The 19,467-nt window shown below is 44.7% G+C and overlaps 1 protein-coding gene across 1 annotated transcript in view; it reads left to right on the top strand.

Annotated features, from left to right (window-relative positions):
- The first annotated feature begins 261 nt into the window (after window positions 1–261).
- KHDRBS1 (KH RNA binding domain containing, signal transduction associated 1) overlaps window positions 262–19,467 on the top strand; it is a 30,743-nt gene continuing 11,537 nt past the window's right edge. The window contains exons 1-3 of the mRNA XM_032160057.2: window positions 262–825; window positions 16,737–16,861; window positions 17,963–18,079. Coding sequence (XP_032015948.1) covers window positions 444–825; window positions 16,737–16,861; window positions 17,963–18,079 — 624 coding nt within the window. The 5' untranslated portion in view covers window positions 262–443. The remainder of the gene's footprint in view (window positions 826–16,736; window positions 16,862–17,962; window positions 18,080–19,467) is intronic.

Genomic DNA, 19,467 nt, shown 5'->3' on the forward strand with positions numbered 1-19,467 from the left:
AGACAAAGACATTCCACAGCTCCCGCCCCCTCCACGCACTGGGCCAGAAGGGGGAGGAGACACGTGTCCCGCTAGCGCCGAGTCACGTGGAAAAGGAAACGAACGGAGCCGGTTGCCTCCCGCGCATGCGCATCACGCTCTGGCCTGGCGGGCGCGGAGGGAAAGCCCGAGTCGGGAGGCGACTTGTTCGGACGCCGCGGCGTTGCGCAGGCGCCGTGGCCGGACTGGGGACTTTGTTCTCCGCGGAGAAACCCAAGGGCGGTGCCGGTGGCTGGCTGCGCACGCGCGCCGCCTCATTTCCGGTGCTCTCTCTCGCTGGGTCGCTCGGGTCGGCTTCGGTCGCTGCCGCTGCCGCTGCCGCTCTGCCACCCCCGCCAACCGCCGCTCGGGCCTCCGTCGCTGCCGCGTCGCTTTCTCGCTCCTCGGATCGCACATCCTCCCAGATGCAGCGCCGGGACGACCCCGCCGCGCGCATGAGCCGGTCCTCGGGCCGTAGCGGCTCCATGGACCCCTCCGGTGCCCACCCCTCGGTGCGTCAGACGCCGTCTCGGCAGCCGCCGCTGCCTCACCGGTCCCGGGGAGGCGGAGGGGGATCCCGCGGGGGCGCCCGGGCCTCGCCCGCCACGCAGCCGCCACCGCTGCTGCCGCCCTCGGCCACGGGTCCCGACGCGACAGTGGGCGGGCCAGCGCCGACCCCGCTGCTGCCCCCCTCGGCCACAGCCTCGGTCAAGATGGAGCCGGAGAACAAGTACCTGCCCGAACTCATGGCCGAGAAGGACTCGCTTGACCCGTCCTTCACTCACGCCATGCAGCTGCTGACGGCAGGTAAGGGGGCCCCCCGTGTCCCTCTGGGTCGCCCGGCCATCCCGGGGCATGAGTGGCCCTGGCTTTGTTCCTGTCGCTTCCCGTCCCCTCGGGACCGAGGCAGTCGGGAGCTCCGGTCTCATCCTCATTTTTGGAAGCCTGGATTCCACATTCCCACCTCAGCCCGGAGTGCGTGGGAGAATTTCTAGGCTGCAGTGGAGGCCCGAAGGCGACTTTGCGATCTCCTAGCGCTAACGTCTTGATGGATAGTGCTGAGCTCCCCGCCCCTTTCCCGACTCTTCCCTCCTCCCTCCTCTTGCGGCTGCCGGGCGCGCAGATTCTTCCAGAAATGAACCTTTATTTCCCCCCTTTCCCCGAAGGGAAACCCTCTTTGATCGCGGGTGGCGATGAGCGCCTCGACCGAGGTGTAGGAGGTGAAGACAGCCAGAGCGGGGAGGGACCGTGGGAGGAAGGGCCGAGGTAAGGTGGGGTGAGGCTGGAATGCCCTGTCCAGCGCCTTGCTGTCGCTGGGGCCGAGCCGGACTTAGCGGTAACCGCAGCTTAAGTTGCTGGGAGGAAGGAGCGATTTATGTGGATCGGAGCTTGAGGTTTCCGAATCAGATTTCCGACTAAGGCTGATAAAATAAGAATTGCTACTGAGCCTGAAGGTTGTTCTCTTTCATTTTACACCGTGTGTTCACTATCGTTGAAGAAGGAGTGAAATAACCCTAGAGACAGTGAAATGGGGCGATAGGGACTCCCGTGTAGTTCACATGACGTTTCCCAACGAGATGGACAGAAATTGAGAGAAGTTGCATGATGCTTGTACTGAAAGGCTTAGCCTTTTTGTTGCTGTTTTTTTTTACATTTTTGATTCAGTAGTGAAGTAGATTAGAAATGAGAGTCTTTGTTCCGTAGATTAGCGCTCTTTTCCTGATCAGCACTGGCCAATCACCTAGTCGCTCTGATTTTCCCTAAAGCTGTCTGACTTTCGCTTCTAGTTAAAACATTATTTTAATAAATATTTCTTATAATACCTAAATTTTAGTAAGCAAGTAAAAATTCACATCCTTCAACACTGAATGAGTAGTTGGACTCTTTGGCAAGGTTAATATAATGGACAGTTTATTATGAAAATATTATCTCCCTCCCTTTGTTCTCTGTCTCCCAACACTGTAAGGTAAGGGATCTTTACCAGTGTGGTGTTCGTCTTTTATGCTTTCTTAAGATAACTGTCAAAAACCGTTGATCCTTAAAAGTTACTTTTAATTTTCAGTCTCCCCTCACTGCTTCACTAAGAGAGTGCTCTTTATTTTTAACTTGGGCTTTCTGGATGTATTTTTTTAAAACCCAACTGAAATTGGAGAAGTTGGTTTGGGATGTATGAATTCTTTCTACTGGATAAGTGTTAATATATGTTGAGCCTGGCTTTTAAGGTGTTTCTGAATTATCTTGCAAGGGGATTGCAGTGAAGTAACAACCCATTGTGAGGAAGTGAGACTTTGAAAGATAGAGTAGTAGTATTTAAGCTCTGGTAAGATCACATGGAAGGGGCGGGCGCGGTGGCTCACACCTGTGATCTCAGCACTTTGGGAGGCCGAGACGGGCAGATCGCGAGGTCAGGAGTTGGAGACCAGCCTGATCAACATGGTGAAACCCCGTCCCTACTAAAAATACAAAATTAGCCTGGCGTGGTGGCGCACGCCTGTGATCCCAGCTACTTTGGAAGCCGAGGCAGGAAAATCACTTGAACCCGGGAAGCGGAGGTTGCAGGGAGCCCAGATTGCGCCATTACACTCCAGCGTGGGCAACAAGAGCTAAACACCATCTCAAAAAAGGGAAAAAAAAAAAAAAAGAACACACGGAAGAAAAATATAGCTAACACTTAATGTTTGAGATCTGAGCACTTTACATTAAATATTTAACCTATAAAATGAAATGAGAACTTTTATTATCCTCACTTTTACAGATGAGGAAACCAAGACACCCAGAGATTAATAATTTGCCTAAGGTAACAAAATTAGTAAGCAGCGTAACCAGGATTTTTGGTCAGTCTACACACCTTCCCCGTTCCCTCACTATAGTGCCTGCTGCAAATTGTACTTTAAAAGTAAGCCATAGTTGGACAAAATATTAAAATCTATCTGGGATGATAGGTGACCAAAAAAAAAAGTCTATTTGAAAGTATCACAGTGTTAACAGGGCAGTGAAGATGATAAGGCTAAGATATAAAAAGGAAACCAGAGAGCAGAGTCTACTGCCTGGGACTGTGACTCCTCCAGGCACCTTTGAGCATTCCCCATAAGTTACCATGAGACCCTGAGCACTTTTCCTATACCACCTACACAGCTCCCTTCTTCCTTTCCTGGGTTTACTTTATTTTTCACTATCAGCATCTGTTGCACTATATTGTCATTATGTACAGTATTTGTTTGTTGATTACCCATTCTCCATGGCTAGAATGTCAGCTCCACCAGAGCGCAGGAATCTTTTGTCTGCTTTATTCACCGTTGTATCTCCTGTGCCTTGAAGAGTGCTGCACAGAGTGGCCTCTTACTAAATATTTCATGAAAGAATACATACTCACCTTCATTGAAGATGGGACTGATGAAAAATGATGACAGCCGGGCACGGTGGCTCACACCTATAATCCCAACACTTTGGGAGGCCGAGGCGGACGGATCACTTGAGGTCAGGAGTTTGAGACCAGCCTGGCCAACATGGTGAAACCCCGTCTCTACCAAAAATACAAAAATTAGCCAGGCGTGGTGGCACATGCCTGTAATCCCAGCTACTTTGGAGGCTGAGGCAGGAGAATCACTTGAAACCGGGAAGTGCAGGTTGCGGTGAGCCCAGATTGCACCATTGCACTCGAGCCTGGGCGAAGAAGCAAGACTCCATCTCAAAAAAAAAAAAAGTAAAAAAATTTTGAGGGATGTAGATTTTGAATGTAGACTTCCATGTTAGCCAGATTGATATTCAGCTGTGATGACTGTCGGATGTATCTGCAGACATAAGGATTCAATCATCCATCTTTGTTTTCTGGAAGAGAAATAATTTACCTTATTGTGTTAATATATTTATATACTAAGTAAAATGCTGTTATATATATATCAGTGTTCTTTTTCTACTTTTTTTTTTTTTTTTTTGAGACGGAGTTTCACTCGTTGCCCAGGCTGGAGTGCAATGGCGCGATCTCGGCTCACCACAACCGCTGCCTCCCAGGTTCAAGCAATTCTCCTGCCTCAGCTTCCCTAGTAGCTGGGATTACAGGCATGTGCCACCACGCCCGGCTAATTTTGTATTTTTAGTACAGACGGGATTTCTCCATGTTGGTCAGGCTGGTCTCGAGCTAACGACCTCAGGTGATCCGCCCGCCTCGGCCTCCCAAAGTGCTGGGATTACAGGCATGAGCCACTGTGCCCAGCCTATTTTTCTACTTTCTACAATTAGGAAAATATAAGTTAGTATAAGTGACTCAAGAATAAACATTTTGAATAGATTAGCAATCTGCAAAAGATCTTGGAGGGATACTCAAAAATCCATCCTTCAAAAGCATACAGTGGAAAACATTTTACAAAGTCTGTTGAAACTTCAAAATAGTTAATTCCTTTATTTACAATATTCTCTAGAAATACATTAAGACCTTCCCAGTTCATTCTATAGGGCTAGCAAAACCTGCTATTAAAACTGGAAAATAAGGGCCGGGACTGGTGGCTCATGCCTGTAATCCCAGCACTTTGGGAGGCCGAGGCGGGCAAAGCACAAGGTCAGGAGTTCGAGACGAGCCTGGCCAACGTGGTAAAACCCTGTCTTTACAAAAAATACAAAAAATTACCCCTGGTGTGGTGGTGGGCGCCTGTAATCCCAGCTACCCGGGAAGCTAAGGCAGGAGAATCATTTGAACTCAGGAGGCGGAGGTTGCAGTGAGCCAAGATTATACCACTGCACTCCAGCCTGGGCGACAGTGGGAGACTCCGTCTCAAAAAAACAAACGAACAGGCCCGGTGCAGTGGCTCACGCCTGTAATCCCAGCACTTTGGGAGGCCGAGGTGGGTGGATCACGAGGTCAGGAGATCGAGACCATCCTGGCTAACACGGTGAAACCCTGTCTCTACTAAAAAATACAAAAAAATTAGCCAGGCGCGGTGGTGGGCGCCTGTAGTCCCAGCTACTCCGGAGGCTGAGGCAGGAGAATGGCGGGAACCCGGGAGGCGGAGTTTTCAGTGATCGTGCCACTGCACTCCAGCCTGGGGGACAGAGTGAGACTCCATCACAAAAAAACAAACAAACAAACAAAAAAAAACTGGAGAGTAAGGCCAGGTGCGGTGGCCCATGCCTGTAATCTCAGCACTTTGGGATGCCGAGGCAGTCGGATCACTTGAGGTCAGGAGTTCGAGACCAGTCTGACCAACATGGTGAAACCCTGTCTACTAAAAATACAAAAGATAGCTGGGCGTAGTGGCACGTGCCTGTAATCCTAGCTACTCCGGAGCCTGTAATCCCACCTACTTGGGAGGCTGAGGCAGGAGAATCACTTGAACCCGGGAGATGGAGGTTGCAGTGAGCCGAGATTGCGCTACTGCACTCCAGCCTGGGCGACAGCACAAGACTGTCTTTTAAAAAAAAAAAAAAAAAAACCAGCAACACCTTTTCTAGGAATGTGCTCAAAGAAACTTATACATGAGTACTTGATTCATAAAATGGTGTACCTTGTTCACAAAATGTTGCAACTTGTTTCACCATTCATTGGATAATGTGATAGATTTACAACAGAAAATATTTGGCTGAGCACAGTTTCTCGCGCCTGTAATCCCAGCATTTTGGGAGGCCGAGGCAGGTGGATTACCTGAGGTCAGGAGTTCGAGACCAGCCTGACCAACATGGTGAAACCCTGTCTTTACTAAAAATACAAAAATTAGTTGGGCGTGGTGGCAGGTGCCTGTAATCCTGGCTACTTGGAAGGCTGAGGCAGGAGAATCACTGAAACCCGGGAGGCAGAGGTTGCAGTGAGCTGAGATCTAGCCAACAAGTGAAACTCAATCTCAAAAAAAAAAGAAAGAGAGAAAAGAAAAGAAAATATTTGTACAGCAGTGAAAATGGATGAAATATAGCTACAGGCAACAACATGGAGAAATCTCCAAAATCAAATGTTATATGAAGAAAGTACGTCCCATAAGACTACATACAGTATAATACTATTTCTATAAAACAAAGCCTAGTAAGATAAAGCAGAATATCATTAAGTATACATTTATCTGTGATATTGCAGGTTTTGTTTTTTGTTTGTTTTGAGATTGAGTCTCGCTCTGTCGCTCGGCTCACTGTAACCTCCGCCTTTGGGTTTCAAGCAATTCTCCTGCCTCAGCCTCCCGAATAGCTGGGATTACAGGCGCCTGCCACCATGCCTGGCTGATTTTTGTATTTTTAGTAGAGATGAGGTTTCACCATGTTGGCCAGGCTGGTCTCAAATTCCTGACCTCGTGATCCTCCCTCTTCGGCCTCCCAAAGTGCCTGTGTTACAGGTGTGAGCCACCATGCCCAGCCCAATGCAGGTTTTGTTTGTTTGTTTTTCGTTTTTTAACAAAACTAAATGTGCTTATTGGCTGGGCATGGTGGCTCATGTCTGTAATCCGAGGACTTTGGGAGGCCAAGGTGAGAGGATTGCTTGAGCCCTAGTGAGAGCTTGTCTCTACAGAAAATTTAAAAATTAGCTGAGAATGGTGGCACACACCTGTAGTCCCAGCTACTCGGGAGCCTGAAGCAGAAGGATCACTTGAACCCAGGAGATTGGTCTTAGGCTGAGGTGGAAGAATCACTTGAACCCAGGAGGTCGAGGCTGCCTTGAGCTGAGATCGTGCCACTGCACTCCAGCTTGGGCAACAGTGAGACCCTGTCTCCAAAAAATAAATAAATAAATAAATGTGCTTACTATATCTTTCAACGGTTGCATTCTTGGATATTTATTTCAGGGAAATTAAAACTCAACACAAAACCTGTACATGAATGTTCACAGCAGCTTTATTCATAGTAGCCAAAAACTGGAAACAAACCAAATGCCTCCAATAAAGTGGCATACCCATACCATGGAACAGTACTCTGCAGTAAAAAAAAAAAAAAGGAACTGTTAATAAATGCAGCAACTTGCTTGATCACAAGAGAATTAAGCTAAGTGAAGAAAGCCAATCTCAAAAGGTTATATACTATATGATTTCATTAATATAACATTCTTGAAGAAATGAAATAGTGGAGATGCAGACTGTATTAGTGGTTGCCAGTGGTGAGAGACGAGGGAAGATGGTGACTGGCTATCGAAGGGTGAGGATCCTCCTGATGGAACTGTGCTGTATCTTGACTGAGGTGGTGTCCACATGAATCTGATTAAATTGCATAGAACTAAGCAAACAAGTACATGTAAAGGTGGTGAAATCCTAATAAAGTCAATGAATTGTTAATTTTTTTATGAAACCTGTACAACAAATTTTCTTATTTTAATGTTAATTTTCTGATTGTGATACAGATATGCAAAATATTATGGGGAAAACGAGTATACAGGATCTCTGTTATTTCTTAAAACTGCATATTGGCCGGGCGCGGTGGCTCACGCTTGTAATCCCAGCACTTTGGGAGGCCGAGGCGGGCAGATCACGAGGTCAGGAGATCGAGACCTTGGTGAAACCCCGTCTCTACTAAAAATACAAAAAAAAAAAAAATTAGCCGGGCGTGGTGGCGGGCGCCTGTAGTCCCAGCTACTCGGAGAGGCTGAGGCAGGAGAATGGCGTGAACCCGGGAGGCGGAGCTTGCACTGAGCCGAGATTGCGCCACTGTACTCCAGCCTGGGCGACAGAGACTCCGTCTCAAAAAAAAAAAAAAAAAAAAAACTGCATATAAATCTACAATTGCCTTAAAACTAAAAAAAAAATTTTCAAAGATGCAGAGCTCTGAATTGTGTGCTAAGGAAAAGATTTGGGAGACTATAGTCAATATGACAGAGTTTTCTACTGTCTTGGAATGTAAAAATTGAGCCCCTATGAAAGGGCTTGTAACAGGCCTTTGGGGGATTTTTTTTTAAACCAATACCCAGCCTTTCTATACCCATAGCCAATATTGTATGTAATATATTGTGAGTTTGTATTTTTTTCTGGGTTGCTGATCAGTAGCTTCCATCAAATTCTCAGAGGGACCCATGATTCCAAAAAAGACAAAGAACCTATTGACTTTGTGCTCTTGCTTGAAACAGTGAGTAATTTGATAAAGAAAACGAGTGAAGTTGTTTTGCAATAGTAAGCTCACAGGACTTCTGATTCCAAAAGATGATACCCACAGAAAAGGTGAGAATTATAAATTTGGGGATGATAAAGTCATGTGAGTTGTTTAAGGGAAGTTGAGGGTGTTGACTGTACTTTTTTGTTTTTGGTTTTTTTGAAACAGGTTCTCACTCTGTCACTCAGGCTGGAGTCTGGAGTGCAGTGGCATGATCTCGGCTCACTGCAACCTCCACCTCCCGGGTTCAAGCAATTCTCCTCTCAGCCTCCTGAGTAGCTGGGACTACAGGCCCACGCCACCATGCCCAGCCAATTTTTAGATTTGGCTAGAGTCAATCTTTAAATCTTTAGTAGAGACGGGGTTTCACCATGTTGGCCAGGATAGTCTCGATCTCCTGCCCACCTTGGCCTCCCAAAGTGCTGGGATTATAGGTGTGAGCCACCGCGCCCTAGCCGGTACATTTCTTTAATTCGGTTAATGATTATAGATGCCTGTTGTGTATCAAGCATTGTACTGTACTAAGAATTACAGATACTCTGCAATGGAAGGAGTCCAGAGATTGTTAACAACAGGCAAATGAGGAGTGCTGTGTTTAGAAGTGTAGAACCAAGTATATTGGGAGTCTAGAGGAGGGTATGAAATGAACCCTGACGTTTTAGAGCAGTTCTGCTGAGAATCTTGCTCTCCTAGAAATACTCGCTCTGGATACTTAGAAAATCTTGACCATTGTCTTGTTCCTTATGCAGGCCATGTCAAACGTTCAGTTGGCCGGGCGCGGTGGCTCACGCTTGTAATCTCAACACTTTGGGAGGCCGAGGCGGGTGGATCACAAGGTCAGGAGATCGAGACCATCCTAGCTAACACGGTGAAACCCTGTCTCTGCTACAAATAGAAAAATTAGCCAGGTGTGGTGGCGCGCACCTATAGTCATCAGCTACTCGGGAGGCTGAGACAGGAGAATTGCTTGAACCCGGGAGGCAGAGGTTGCAGTGAGCCAAGATGGCGCCACTGCACTTCAGCATGGGTGACAGAGCAAGACCCTGTCTCAAAAAAAAAAAAAAAAGTTCAGTTAATGATATATTTGTAATGATTTGTTTTTAGTTAAGCCAGCCCAGTTGATAAAGTTGGTATATAATTTTCCCAAACTTCTCTAATATTAACTTTTTTTGTGTGCGTTACATCTCTTTCTCGCCCTCTTTTTTTCTTACTATTTTTCTTATTAACATTCTCTTTTAAAGTCATAGACCAAGCATGTAGGAGAGCTGGGAATCAAACCCATTTTGTCTAGCTTCAAAACCCTTGTTCTTTCCTCCGAGACATATTAAGCAACATGGAAGCTTACAGTCTGGTTGGGATAAAATCTACAAAAAAAAAAAAAAAAAAAGTGGGGGGTGGGAAAGGTTAAGTTATAGTACAAGATGAAGGAAATTTTGAAAGGTTAATTGAATGTACTCTCTTTGGTATAAGAAGTGACTTGGGTTTAAGTATCTGCTATGTCATTAATTAGTTTTGAGATCTTGGACAAGTTATATAACTTTTCTGAGCCCGGGTTTCTTCATCTGTCAAATGAACATAATACTGGTTACAAAGACAAAGTAAAATAATAAATACAAAGTTCCTGACACATAGAAGGCACTGGATAAGATATGATTATTCTGAGTGGCCAGGAAACAAATGGGTCACCCCATTGTGTTGTTTACACCCCAGCTTTGTTTTCTTTGGCCCTTGGGACACCCAGATCTCCAGAGACCCAAGCAAAGATTGCTTAAAGGAGTCAGTTCCGAAAGGGTTGTCTAGAAAGTACTTTTGCCTGAGGTTAAACCATTTTTAGGAAGCTCCTTGATTTTTTTTCTTCCCGTTTCAGTCTACTCTAGCTCTCCGGGGAAAGCAAGGACAAAGAAAGACATACAGAGTTAAAAAAGAAAGACCATCAGACAACTGAACATCTGAGACACCCATAAAGCCCTTTCATTACCTTTAGTCCACATGCCAGTGTCTGAGGGTATAAATTGTACTTCCCAAAATTTTATAAAAGTCAGCTCTTCCTTGCTTAAATAAAGTGTGACCCCCCACAAACACATACTCATCAAGAGACAATAGGAAAAGCATGAAATTAGAAGTTAGAGGCCTGGCGCGGTGGCTCACGCCTGTAATTCCAGCACTTTGGGAGGCCAAGGTGGGTGGATCACCTGAGATCAGGAGTTGAAGACCAGCCTGGCCAACATGGTGAAACCTTGTTTCTACTAAAAATACAAAATTTAGCTGGGCATAGTGGCAGATGCCTGTAATCCCAGCTATTCAGGAGGCTGAGGTAGGGAGAATTGCTTGAACCTGGGAGGCGTAGGTTGCAGTGAGCTGAGATTGTGCCACTGCACTCCAGCCTGGGCGACAGAGTGAGACTTCGTTTCAAAAAAAAAAAGAAAAGGCCTAAAGGCCTGAGTTTTGGGGATTTTCTAAAGTTTTTTATTAAATTTTTTTTAGAGACAGGGTCTTGCTCTGTCACCCAAGCTGGAATGCAGTGGCGCCATTATGGTTCACCACAGCCTCCAACTCCTGGGCTCAAGTGATCATCCTGCCTCAGGCTCTCTAGTAACTGGGACAACAGTTGTACACCACCACACCGAGCTAATTTAATTTAATTTTTTTTTTTTTAATTTTAGTGAAGATGGGGTCTCACTCTGTTGCCCAGGCAGATCTCAAGTTCCTGGGCTCAAGCAATCCTCCCACCTCGGCCTCCCAAAGTTCTGGGATTATAGATGTGAGCCTTTGTGCCCAGCCAGGCCTGGGTTTTTAATTCTTATTCTGTTACTTTAACAATTTTATGACCTAGAGATAGTTATTTAACCTGAGTTTTTGTTTCCTCAGATGCAGGTAACTCAGTTCACTGAGTTATTTTTGAGGATTAATGAGGTAGTAGCTCTATGGTATTTGATATATAGTAGGCATCAAATAAATATTCAGCCCCACCTGGGTAAGGTGGCATGCACCTTTAGTCCTAGCTACTGGGGAGGCTGAGGCTGGAGGATCGCTTGAGCTCAGGAGTTCCAGGCTGCAGTGAACTATGATGGTGTCACTGTACTTCAGCCTGGGCAGTAGAGAACCCATCTCTTTAAAACAAACAAAAAAAAAGGCAGGATTGGGGGGGCATAGTAGGTCACGCCTATGATCCCAGCACTTTGGGAGGCCAAAGTGGAAGGATCATTTGAGCCCAGGAGTTCAAGACCAGCCTGGGCAAAATAAGGAGACCCCATCTCTACAAATAAAAAAAATTAGCCAGGCATGGTGGCACACGCCTATGGTTGCAGCTACTGGGGATGCTGAGGTGGGAGGATCACCTGAACCCAGGAGGTTGAGGCTACAGTGAGCCATTATTGTGCCACTCACCCACTACTCACTCCAGCCTGGGTGACAGAGTGAGACCCTATCTCAAAAAAAAAACAAAAAACAATTCGGCTCCTCCGCCTTTTTTTTTTTTTTTTTTTGAGACGGAGTCTCGCTCTGTCACCCAGGCTAGAGTGCAGTGACACAATCTTGGCTCACTGTGACTTCTGTCTCAGCCTCCCAAGCGGTTGGGACTACAGGCGCACGCCACCACGCCCAGCTCATTTTTGTACTTTTAGTAGAGATGGGGCTTCACTGTATTGGTCAGGCTGGTCTCGAACTCCTGACCTCAGGTGATCTACCGGCCTCAGCCTCCCAAAGTGCTGGAATTACAGGCGTGAACCACAGCGCCTGGCCCCCTCCACCCTTCTTGAAAGCTCAAGTAGCTTCTTAGTCTTCTGCTTGCTTCCTTTTCTTCCCTCTCCCTCTCCCTCTCCCTTCATCCCCTCCCTGCCTCCCTTCCTGCCCCCTCCCTTCTTCCCTCCCTTCCTTCCCTCCTTCCTTCCTCCCTTTGTCCCCTCTCCTCTCCTCTCTCTCTTTCCCTTCTCCCCTCCTCTCTCCCTTCGTTACCCAAGCTGGAGTGCAGTTGCACAGTCATCATAGTTCACTGCAGCCTTGAACTCTTGGGCTCAAGCGATCTTCCCACCACAGCCTCCTGAGTAGCTGGGATAATAGGCATGTACGACACCCAGCTAATTAAAAAATATATTTATTTATTTATTTTTGGTAGAGACAGGGTCTCGCTGTGTTGCCCAGGCTGGTCTCAAGCTCCTGGGCCCAAAGCAGTCATCCTGCTTCAGCCTCCCAAAGCACTGGGATTACAAGCGCATGTGCCACTGTGCTCAACCAGTCTTTTGCTTTGTAGGTTAAAATTTTGATTCTGTTTTCAACCTCTGTTTTATTTAAGTGATCCTTCTCTGAATTCTCTAAAAATGCTTTCCTTTGCTTTTTTTGAGACAGGGCCTTACTCTGTCACTCAGGCTGGAGTGCAGTGGCATAATCTTGGCTACTACAGCCTCCAACTCCTTATCCTCCTGCCTCAGCCTCCCAAATAGCTGGGACCACAGGCGCATACCACCATGCCTGACTAATTTGTTATTTTTTGTAGAGAAGGGGTCTCACTATGTTGCCCGCTCTGGTCCCAAACTCCTGGGCTCCAGTGAGCCTTCTGCCTCAGCTTCCCCAAATGCTGAGATTACAGGTGTGAGCCACCATGCCTGGCCACTGCTATTCTTTAGAAAGTTGTGAAATAATTGGACAGAAGGATTCTAAGATCTGACTAGTTCAAAAATAGAAGAATCCATGTTATAGAAAGGTCTTATACTATCACACTGGTCTTTAAGAAATGAAAAAATGAAAGGCCTTAAATTCACAGAGTGCATTACATTGCATATAAACACACCTTCTTGTAGGAGTGTAATAGATTAACAGACTTTGAGTCGTCTTGCACCAACCAAGGTTTCTGGAAAGGGGTATAAAATACAGCTGAAAGGTCTAACTCAATGGTAGCCCTCGGAAGCACAAAGCGACATAGAGAAAATGAAGTATCTAATTTGTTCCACATTCTTTTTTGTTGTTGTTGTGATGGAGTCTTGCCCTATCGCCCAAGCTGGAGTGCAGTGGTGCAATCTGAGCTCACTGCAGCCTCTGCCTCCCGGGTTCCAGCGATTCTCCTCCCTCAGCCTCCTGGGTAGCTGGGATTACAGGTGCACACCACCACACCTGGCTAATTTTTGTATTTTTAGTAGAGACGGGGTTTCACCATGTTGGCCAAGCTGGTCTCAAATTTTTGGCCTCAGGTGATCCGCCTACCTCAGCCTCCCAAAGTGCTGGGATTACAGGCGTGAGCCACCCCGCCCGGCCTATATATATATTTTTTTAGTAGAGATGGGGTTTCACCATGTTGCCCAGGCTGGTCTCGAACTCCTGACCACAGGTGATTTGCCCACTTTGGCCTCCCAAAGTGCTGGGATTACAGGCATGAGCCACCACTCCTGGCCTGTTCCACATTGTTAAAAGCTCCTTGGTGATGTTCTCAAATCAGAATTGTGGCATCTTTGTTTTTCTAGGACTTTGAGGATTGAATACCTAAGTTTTCTAGTCTGAGAACTTAGAAAGTGGTGTAGTCAGGTACAGTAGGCTCAAAAAGATTGATCAGAAAAAGTTAATATTAGGAGTAGGGGAAAAGAAGTAGAGGTCAGGATTTGCCACCAAACAGTAAGGGTTAGGGTTAGGGTTAGGATTACCCTCACAAGTAGGCTGTTGAATGAAGCGTTACTCTGTTAACTGTAAGGTCAGATTTGTTTTCTATTCCAAGCAGTGAAACATAAGATTGTGAGGAGCACTGTCATTTCCAGTTCTTCTCATAGGAGTAAAGGTTTTAATTAAGGATATTTACAATTCGTCCGCAATTTTAATTGTCAGAAAACCAGGAAGTATGTGTCTATTAGTTCATGGTATAGTATAGCATCTGAAATTAGGCTTTTTAGCAAACAAGCATTCAGTCTGAAATTCTAAATTCTCTAAGGCATGTCAGAATCAAAGTTACTTTACTTCGTCTATATATTTCACAGCTGCACCTCTCTAAACATTTATTTTAAAAACTGTTAGGCCAGTACAGTGGTTCACATCTGTAATCCCAGCACTTTGGGAGGCCTAGGCGGGTGGAACACCTGAAGTCAGGAGTTAGAGACCAGCTCAGCCAACATGGTGAAGCCACATCTCTACTAAAAATAGGGAAAAAAATTAGCCGGGCATAGTGGCGCATGCATGTAGTTCCAGCTACTCGGAAGGCTGAGGCAGGAGAATCGCTTGAACCCGGGAAGCAGAAGTTCCAGTGAGCAGAGATTGCACCACTGCACTCCAACCTGGGTGACAGAGTGAGACTGTCTCAAAAATTAATAATTAATAAATAAAAACTGTTAAGGATATAGATTTGTGGAACGTGTTTGAGGTAGGGTGTCTTTATACTTTAAGCCAATGGTTTTCAAAGTATGGTCCCTGGACCAGCAATATCAGAATTACCTGGGAACTTGTTGGAAATGCAGATTCCTAACACAAATCCCAGACTGGGTTTGAGGCCCAGCAGTCTAGTTTAATAAGCCCTCTTCTAGGTGATTCTGATGCATGAAGAAGTTTGAGAACCCCAGCCTTAAAATTATAGAAGATGGGAATATTATGTAATATTCTATTACAGAATATTCTCTGATATTTAGAATGTTCCACTGATTTTAGGGAGTGTGTATATATATATACATATATATATATACACACACACACACACGTACATATATATATACACACACGTACATATATATATACACACACGTATATATATATACACACACGTATATATATACACACACGTATATATATACACACGTATATATATATATACAGACATGTATATATATATATACACACGTATATATACACACACGTATATATATACACATGTATATATATAATTTTTTTTTTTTTGAGACAGAGTCTTGCTCTGTCGCCCAGGCTGGAGTGCAGTGACGCGATCTTGGCTCACTGCAAGCTCCGCCTCCTGGGTTCACGCCATTCTCCTGCCCCAGCCTCCCGAGTAGCTGGGACTACAGGTGCCCACCACCACACCCGGCTGATTTTTTTTTTGTATTTTTAGTAGAGATGGGGTTTCACCGTGTTAGCCAGGATGGTCTTGATCTCCAGACCTTGTGATCCTCCCGCCTCGGCCTCCCAAAGTGCTGGGATTACAAGCGTGAGCCACCACACCTGGCCTATTTTTTTTTTTTTTTTGACTGTTCTCAGTGGATCATGTAAGCGTTCAGTTGCTGCTCATCCTTGGGCACTCTGCCCTCATCTCTATTAGAACTCCTGTTATAGCACTTAACTGTACTTCATTGCCACCTCTATAGTCTGGGAACTCCAGTATATAAACAGTGAAGACAGAGACCAGTCTGACTCGCTCTGTTGTATCTCCTATGCTTTGCAAGACAGATGCCTGGCTCTTATTAAGTCCTCCATAGTGGTCAATGATTGTACCTATTATAGGTCTCCCGTCATCTGCCTCTCCATACCATAGGAAGCACTAAAACAATTGCAGTCACTCAATGAATGAAGTTCCTTAATAGTAGGAAATCTTTTTGTATGCCAAGTTTCTATCTAATGAAACTGTCTTAACCCACGAATTGAAAGTACTTTTAGGTGATGATGGATATGTCTGTGCCCATGATGGTGGTGATGGTTTCATGGGTGAATACTTATCTCCAGACTCATCATTGTATACAGTAATTATGTATAACTTTTTAAATATCAGTTATACTTCAATAAAATGTTTTTTTTTCTTTTAAAGTACCTGGTGGCTGGGCGCGGTGGCTCACACCTGTAATCCCAGCACTTTGGGAGGCTGAGGCAGGCGGATGACCTGAGGTCGGGAGTTTGAGACCAGCCTGACCAACATGGAGAAAACCCTTCTCTACTAAAAATACAAAATTAGCCGGGCATGGTGGCACATGCCTGTAATCCCAGCTACTTGAGAGGCTGAGGCAGGAGAATCGCTTGAACCCAGGAGGCAGAGGTTGCAGTGAGCTGAGATCACGCCATTGCACTCCATTCTGGACAAAAAGAGCAAAACTCCGTCTCAAAAAAAAAAAAAAAAAAAAAAGTACCTGGTGCATTTTGTATCATTTATCATTTAGGCATTGGCTGAATTTGGGCTAGGTAATGGTAACGATATATTAAGTACTTTATGAAAAATTGGCCTTAATTAGGCATATCTACATAGTTTATTAACTTGTCTTTGGTCACACGACTAGTGAGTAGCAGAGTAAGAACAAGGTCTTTCAGACTCTTAAGGACTAGTATCTAGAGTACTAATGTCACCGTGGAACTTTAATGGAACTATCCATTGTATATTTAGATTATTTACTTTTGTTTTTTTCAAGGTAAGATTATGCTTTGTCTTGATGCAGATTTTGATTTTTTGTTAGTTTCTTTATTCTCCTTTCCCCCGTCTCACCCAATTAATTTTGTTAAATTGATTTAAGAAACATTTAAATGTCTGTTGTCATGGCTTCAGGTGAGGGTGGAAGAGTACACTTCTTTTATTAGAAGCAGGCTTTGAGCTTTCTAGTCAACTTCATATAGCTTTAGTGCTTTCAGCTAGTTTCTTTCTGAAATTGGCACATTCGTGTGAACTATTTGGTTTCACTATATGATATTCCATGTTATTGCTTTAAGCACACTTCAAAATTTGCATTTGTTTACCAGGGCAAAAATAAATTGTTTTTCCTATTCAGAAATTGAGAAGATTCAGAAAGGAGACTCAAAAAAGGAAGATGAGGAGAATTACTTGGATTTATTTTCTCATAAGAACATGAAACTGAAAGAGCGAGTGCTGATACCTGTCAAGCAGTATCCCAAGGTAAGGCGAAAAGTGCCTTGCATCTTTGAGTTATCTTTCTAGTTAGGAGAGAGTCATGGGCTATAATAAAGACTCCTGGGGGTTGTGATGCTTTAGAAACTTAAGCCTGTGAAGCTTCTCTTTCATGCTTGCAGTACCTGTTTCTGGCAATTGAAATATCTAAGTTCTTAACTAATAACATAGCTATAGCCAGGAAGGAAATATAATCATCTTTTTATTATCAGAAAGTTTCTTTCTCAAATGATTGCTCAGGCTACAGGTTCAAAGAAAAAAAAAATTAAAACCTGAAGAGTTGCTCTTTGTGGAAGGACTAACCTGAAATCTAAATAAAAGGAAATATAATATGAATCCTCAATTGGATGAAGTTAATTTTATTTTCTTACTGAAAGTTTACTTTTAAGTAAATACTTTTTTTCTTCCTTTTTTTTTTTTTTTTAGGAAAGCATTTAGCTACATTTAGTTTATCCAGCATGCTATCAAATGGTGCTATATAGGCTCTTCTGTTCTGAGGTCACTGCCTTAAAAATGTTTATGTATGTTAAGTGCTAGGCCATGCACAGTGGCTCACGCCTGTAATGCCAGCACTTTGGGAGGCCAATGCAGGCAGATTGCTTGAGCCCAGGAGTTCAAGACCAGCCTGAGCAACATAGCAAAACCCCATCTCTACAAAAAATACAAAAATTAGCCTGGTGTTGTGGTGTGCACCTGTACCCAGCTACTCTGGAGGCTGGGGCAGGAGGATCACTTGAGTCCAGAAAGTTGAGGCTGCGGTGAGCCATGATCATGTCACTACACTTTGGCCTGGGCAACAGAGAGCCTGTCTCAAAATAAAGTAAAAAATAAAATAGTAAAGATCTTAATGTATTTTGGAAGAGCACCAGAATACATTAGAAAAGCCAAATTCAGGTCTAGGAACTGCCACTTTCTAGTTTCATAACCTTAAGCTAATCACTTTATTAATATGGCTTCAGTGTCCTTCAGTAAAATGGGAATGGTAATACTCTACCTTTGCAGGGTTGTTTAAAATCAAGTGAGGTAATTTATATGGAAATGTTTTTATATAGTAGCATGTATATTTAGAAATCCTTTATTTTCTGTCAGTTCAATTTTGTGGGGAAGATTCTTGGACCACAAGGGAATACAATCAAAAGACTGCAGGAAGAGACTGGTGCAAAGATCTCTGTGTTGGGAAAGGGCTCAATGAGAGACAAAGCCAAGGTAAGCTCACATGAGTGAGGCAAGAGGACATCCTAATGCCTTCTACTTGCCCAGAATGCAGTGTGGATGTCTTACAGAGGCAAGAATTTTGTATGTGTACAGAATGTGGCTCCTTTAAGTTTGCACTGGATGCAAGAGATTATACACCAAGTTAATTTACTTGCTTGGCAACCCTGGAAGAGCCTAGGTGTGCCCTGGTGATAGTTTTCTTCTGGACTTTTTGACTGCATAGTAATGGAAACAGCAGTAGCATGTTGCGCGTTGGTAGGATTGTCTGTGAAAACTTGAAAGGGAAGCTGGATATACTAAAACTTAGTCTAAAGCAGACAAAGACACTAAAATGCAAACAGCACACCCCCCTTTTTGTAACCTGGAAAAGTGAGAACAATAGTGTTGTGAGAGCAGATGAGTTTGAGGATTAGTCGGTTTGTTTTATAGCCAGTTTGGAATGTGAGGCTCACTAAAAGAATGTATTCCAAAAGGAACCATGAGTAATCCTGACTACAGAATCTAATGCGTCTTTTTTTCCCCATGCCATAGCCGCATACGCTGTGTACTCTGTGACAAGAAACTTCTCACCAAAACAGAATAGTCTTAGCCTTCTGGGGTCACCTTATTTGATGAGATATTCCTGCTACAGTCCAAAAACCAATTCTTTCTTTTTTTTTTTTTTTTTTTTGTGTTTGAGGATTAGTTGGTTTGTTTTCCCCGGGGGGCGGGCCGTGGGGTGTTCCGGGCCCCCCGAAGGCCCCCCCCCCCGGGGTCCCCCCCCTCGTCCGGCGTGATCTCGGCTCACTGCAAGCTCCGCCTCCCGGGTTCACGCCATTCTCCTGCCTCAGCCTCTCCGAGTAGCTGGGACTACAGGCGCCCGCCACCACGCCCGGCTAATTTTTTGTATTTTTGGTAGAGACGGGGTTTCACCGTGGTCTCGATCTCCTGACCTCGTGATCCGCCCGCCTCGGCCTCCCAAAGTGCTGGGATTACAAGCGTGAGCCACCGCGCCCGGCCCCAAAAACCAATTCTTTCAACCCTCCTTTTATGTAGCCTGATGGACACGTGTTTGTTTTCTCAGGTCATTTCTTACTAGATGCATATAGTTAGGGCTGAAGTGTGTTGTTCTAACTAATGAGATTTACGTGAGCTTTTCTTCTCTCTGTCCTGACTTCTTTCTTCCCCTAGCACTCTCTAGACCGTGTAAGCAGATAAGCAGAGCTCCTGCTGATTAACAGCTCTACCTGTGATTTAAAAACTAATGCTTGGCAAACAGCTATTATCTGAATAGAGACTAGAATTAAGTTTTTCTTCTTTATGCTTTTAGTAAGAGCTCCAGTGGATATCTCAGGGATTTAAGACGACAATTAACTGTTAGCAGCAGACCATGTGGAAGT

The sequence above is a fragment of the Hylobates moloch genome, unplaced genomic scaffold (genome assembly GCF_009828535.3).
Source record: "Hylobates moloch isolate HMO894 unplaced genomic scaffold, HMol_V3 SCAFFOLD_8, whole genome shotgun sequence".
NCBI lineage: Eukaryota > Metazoa > Chordata > Mammalia > Primates > Hylobatidae > Hylobates > Hylobates moloch.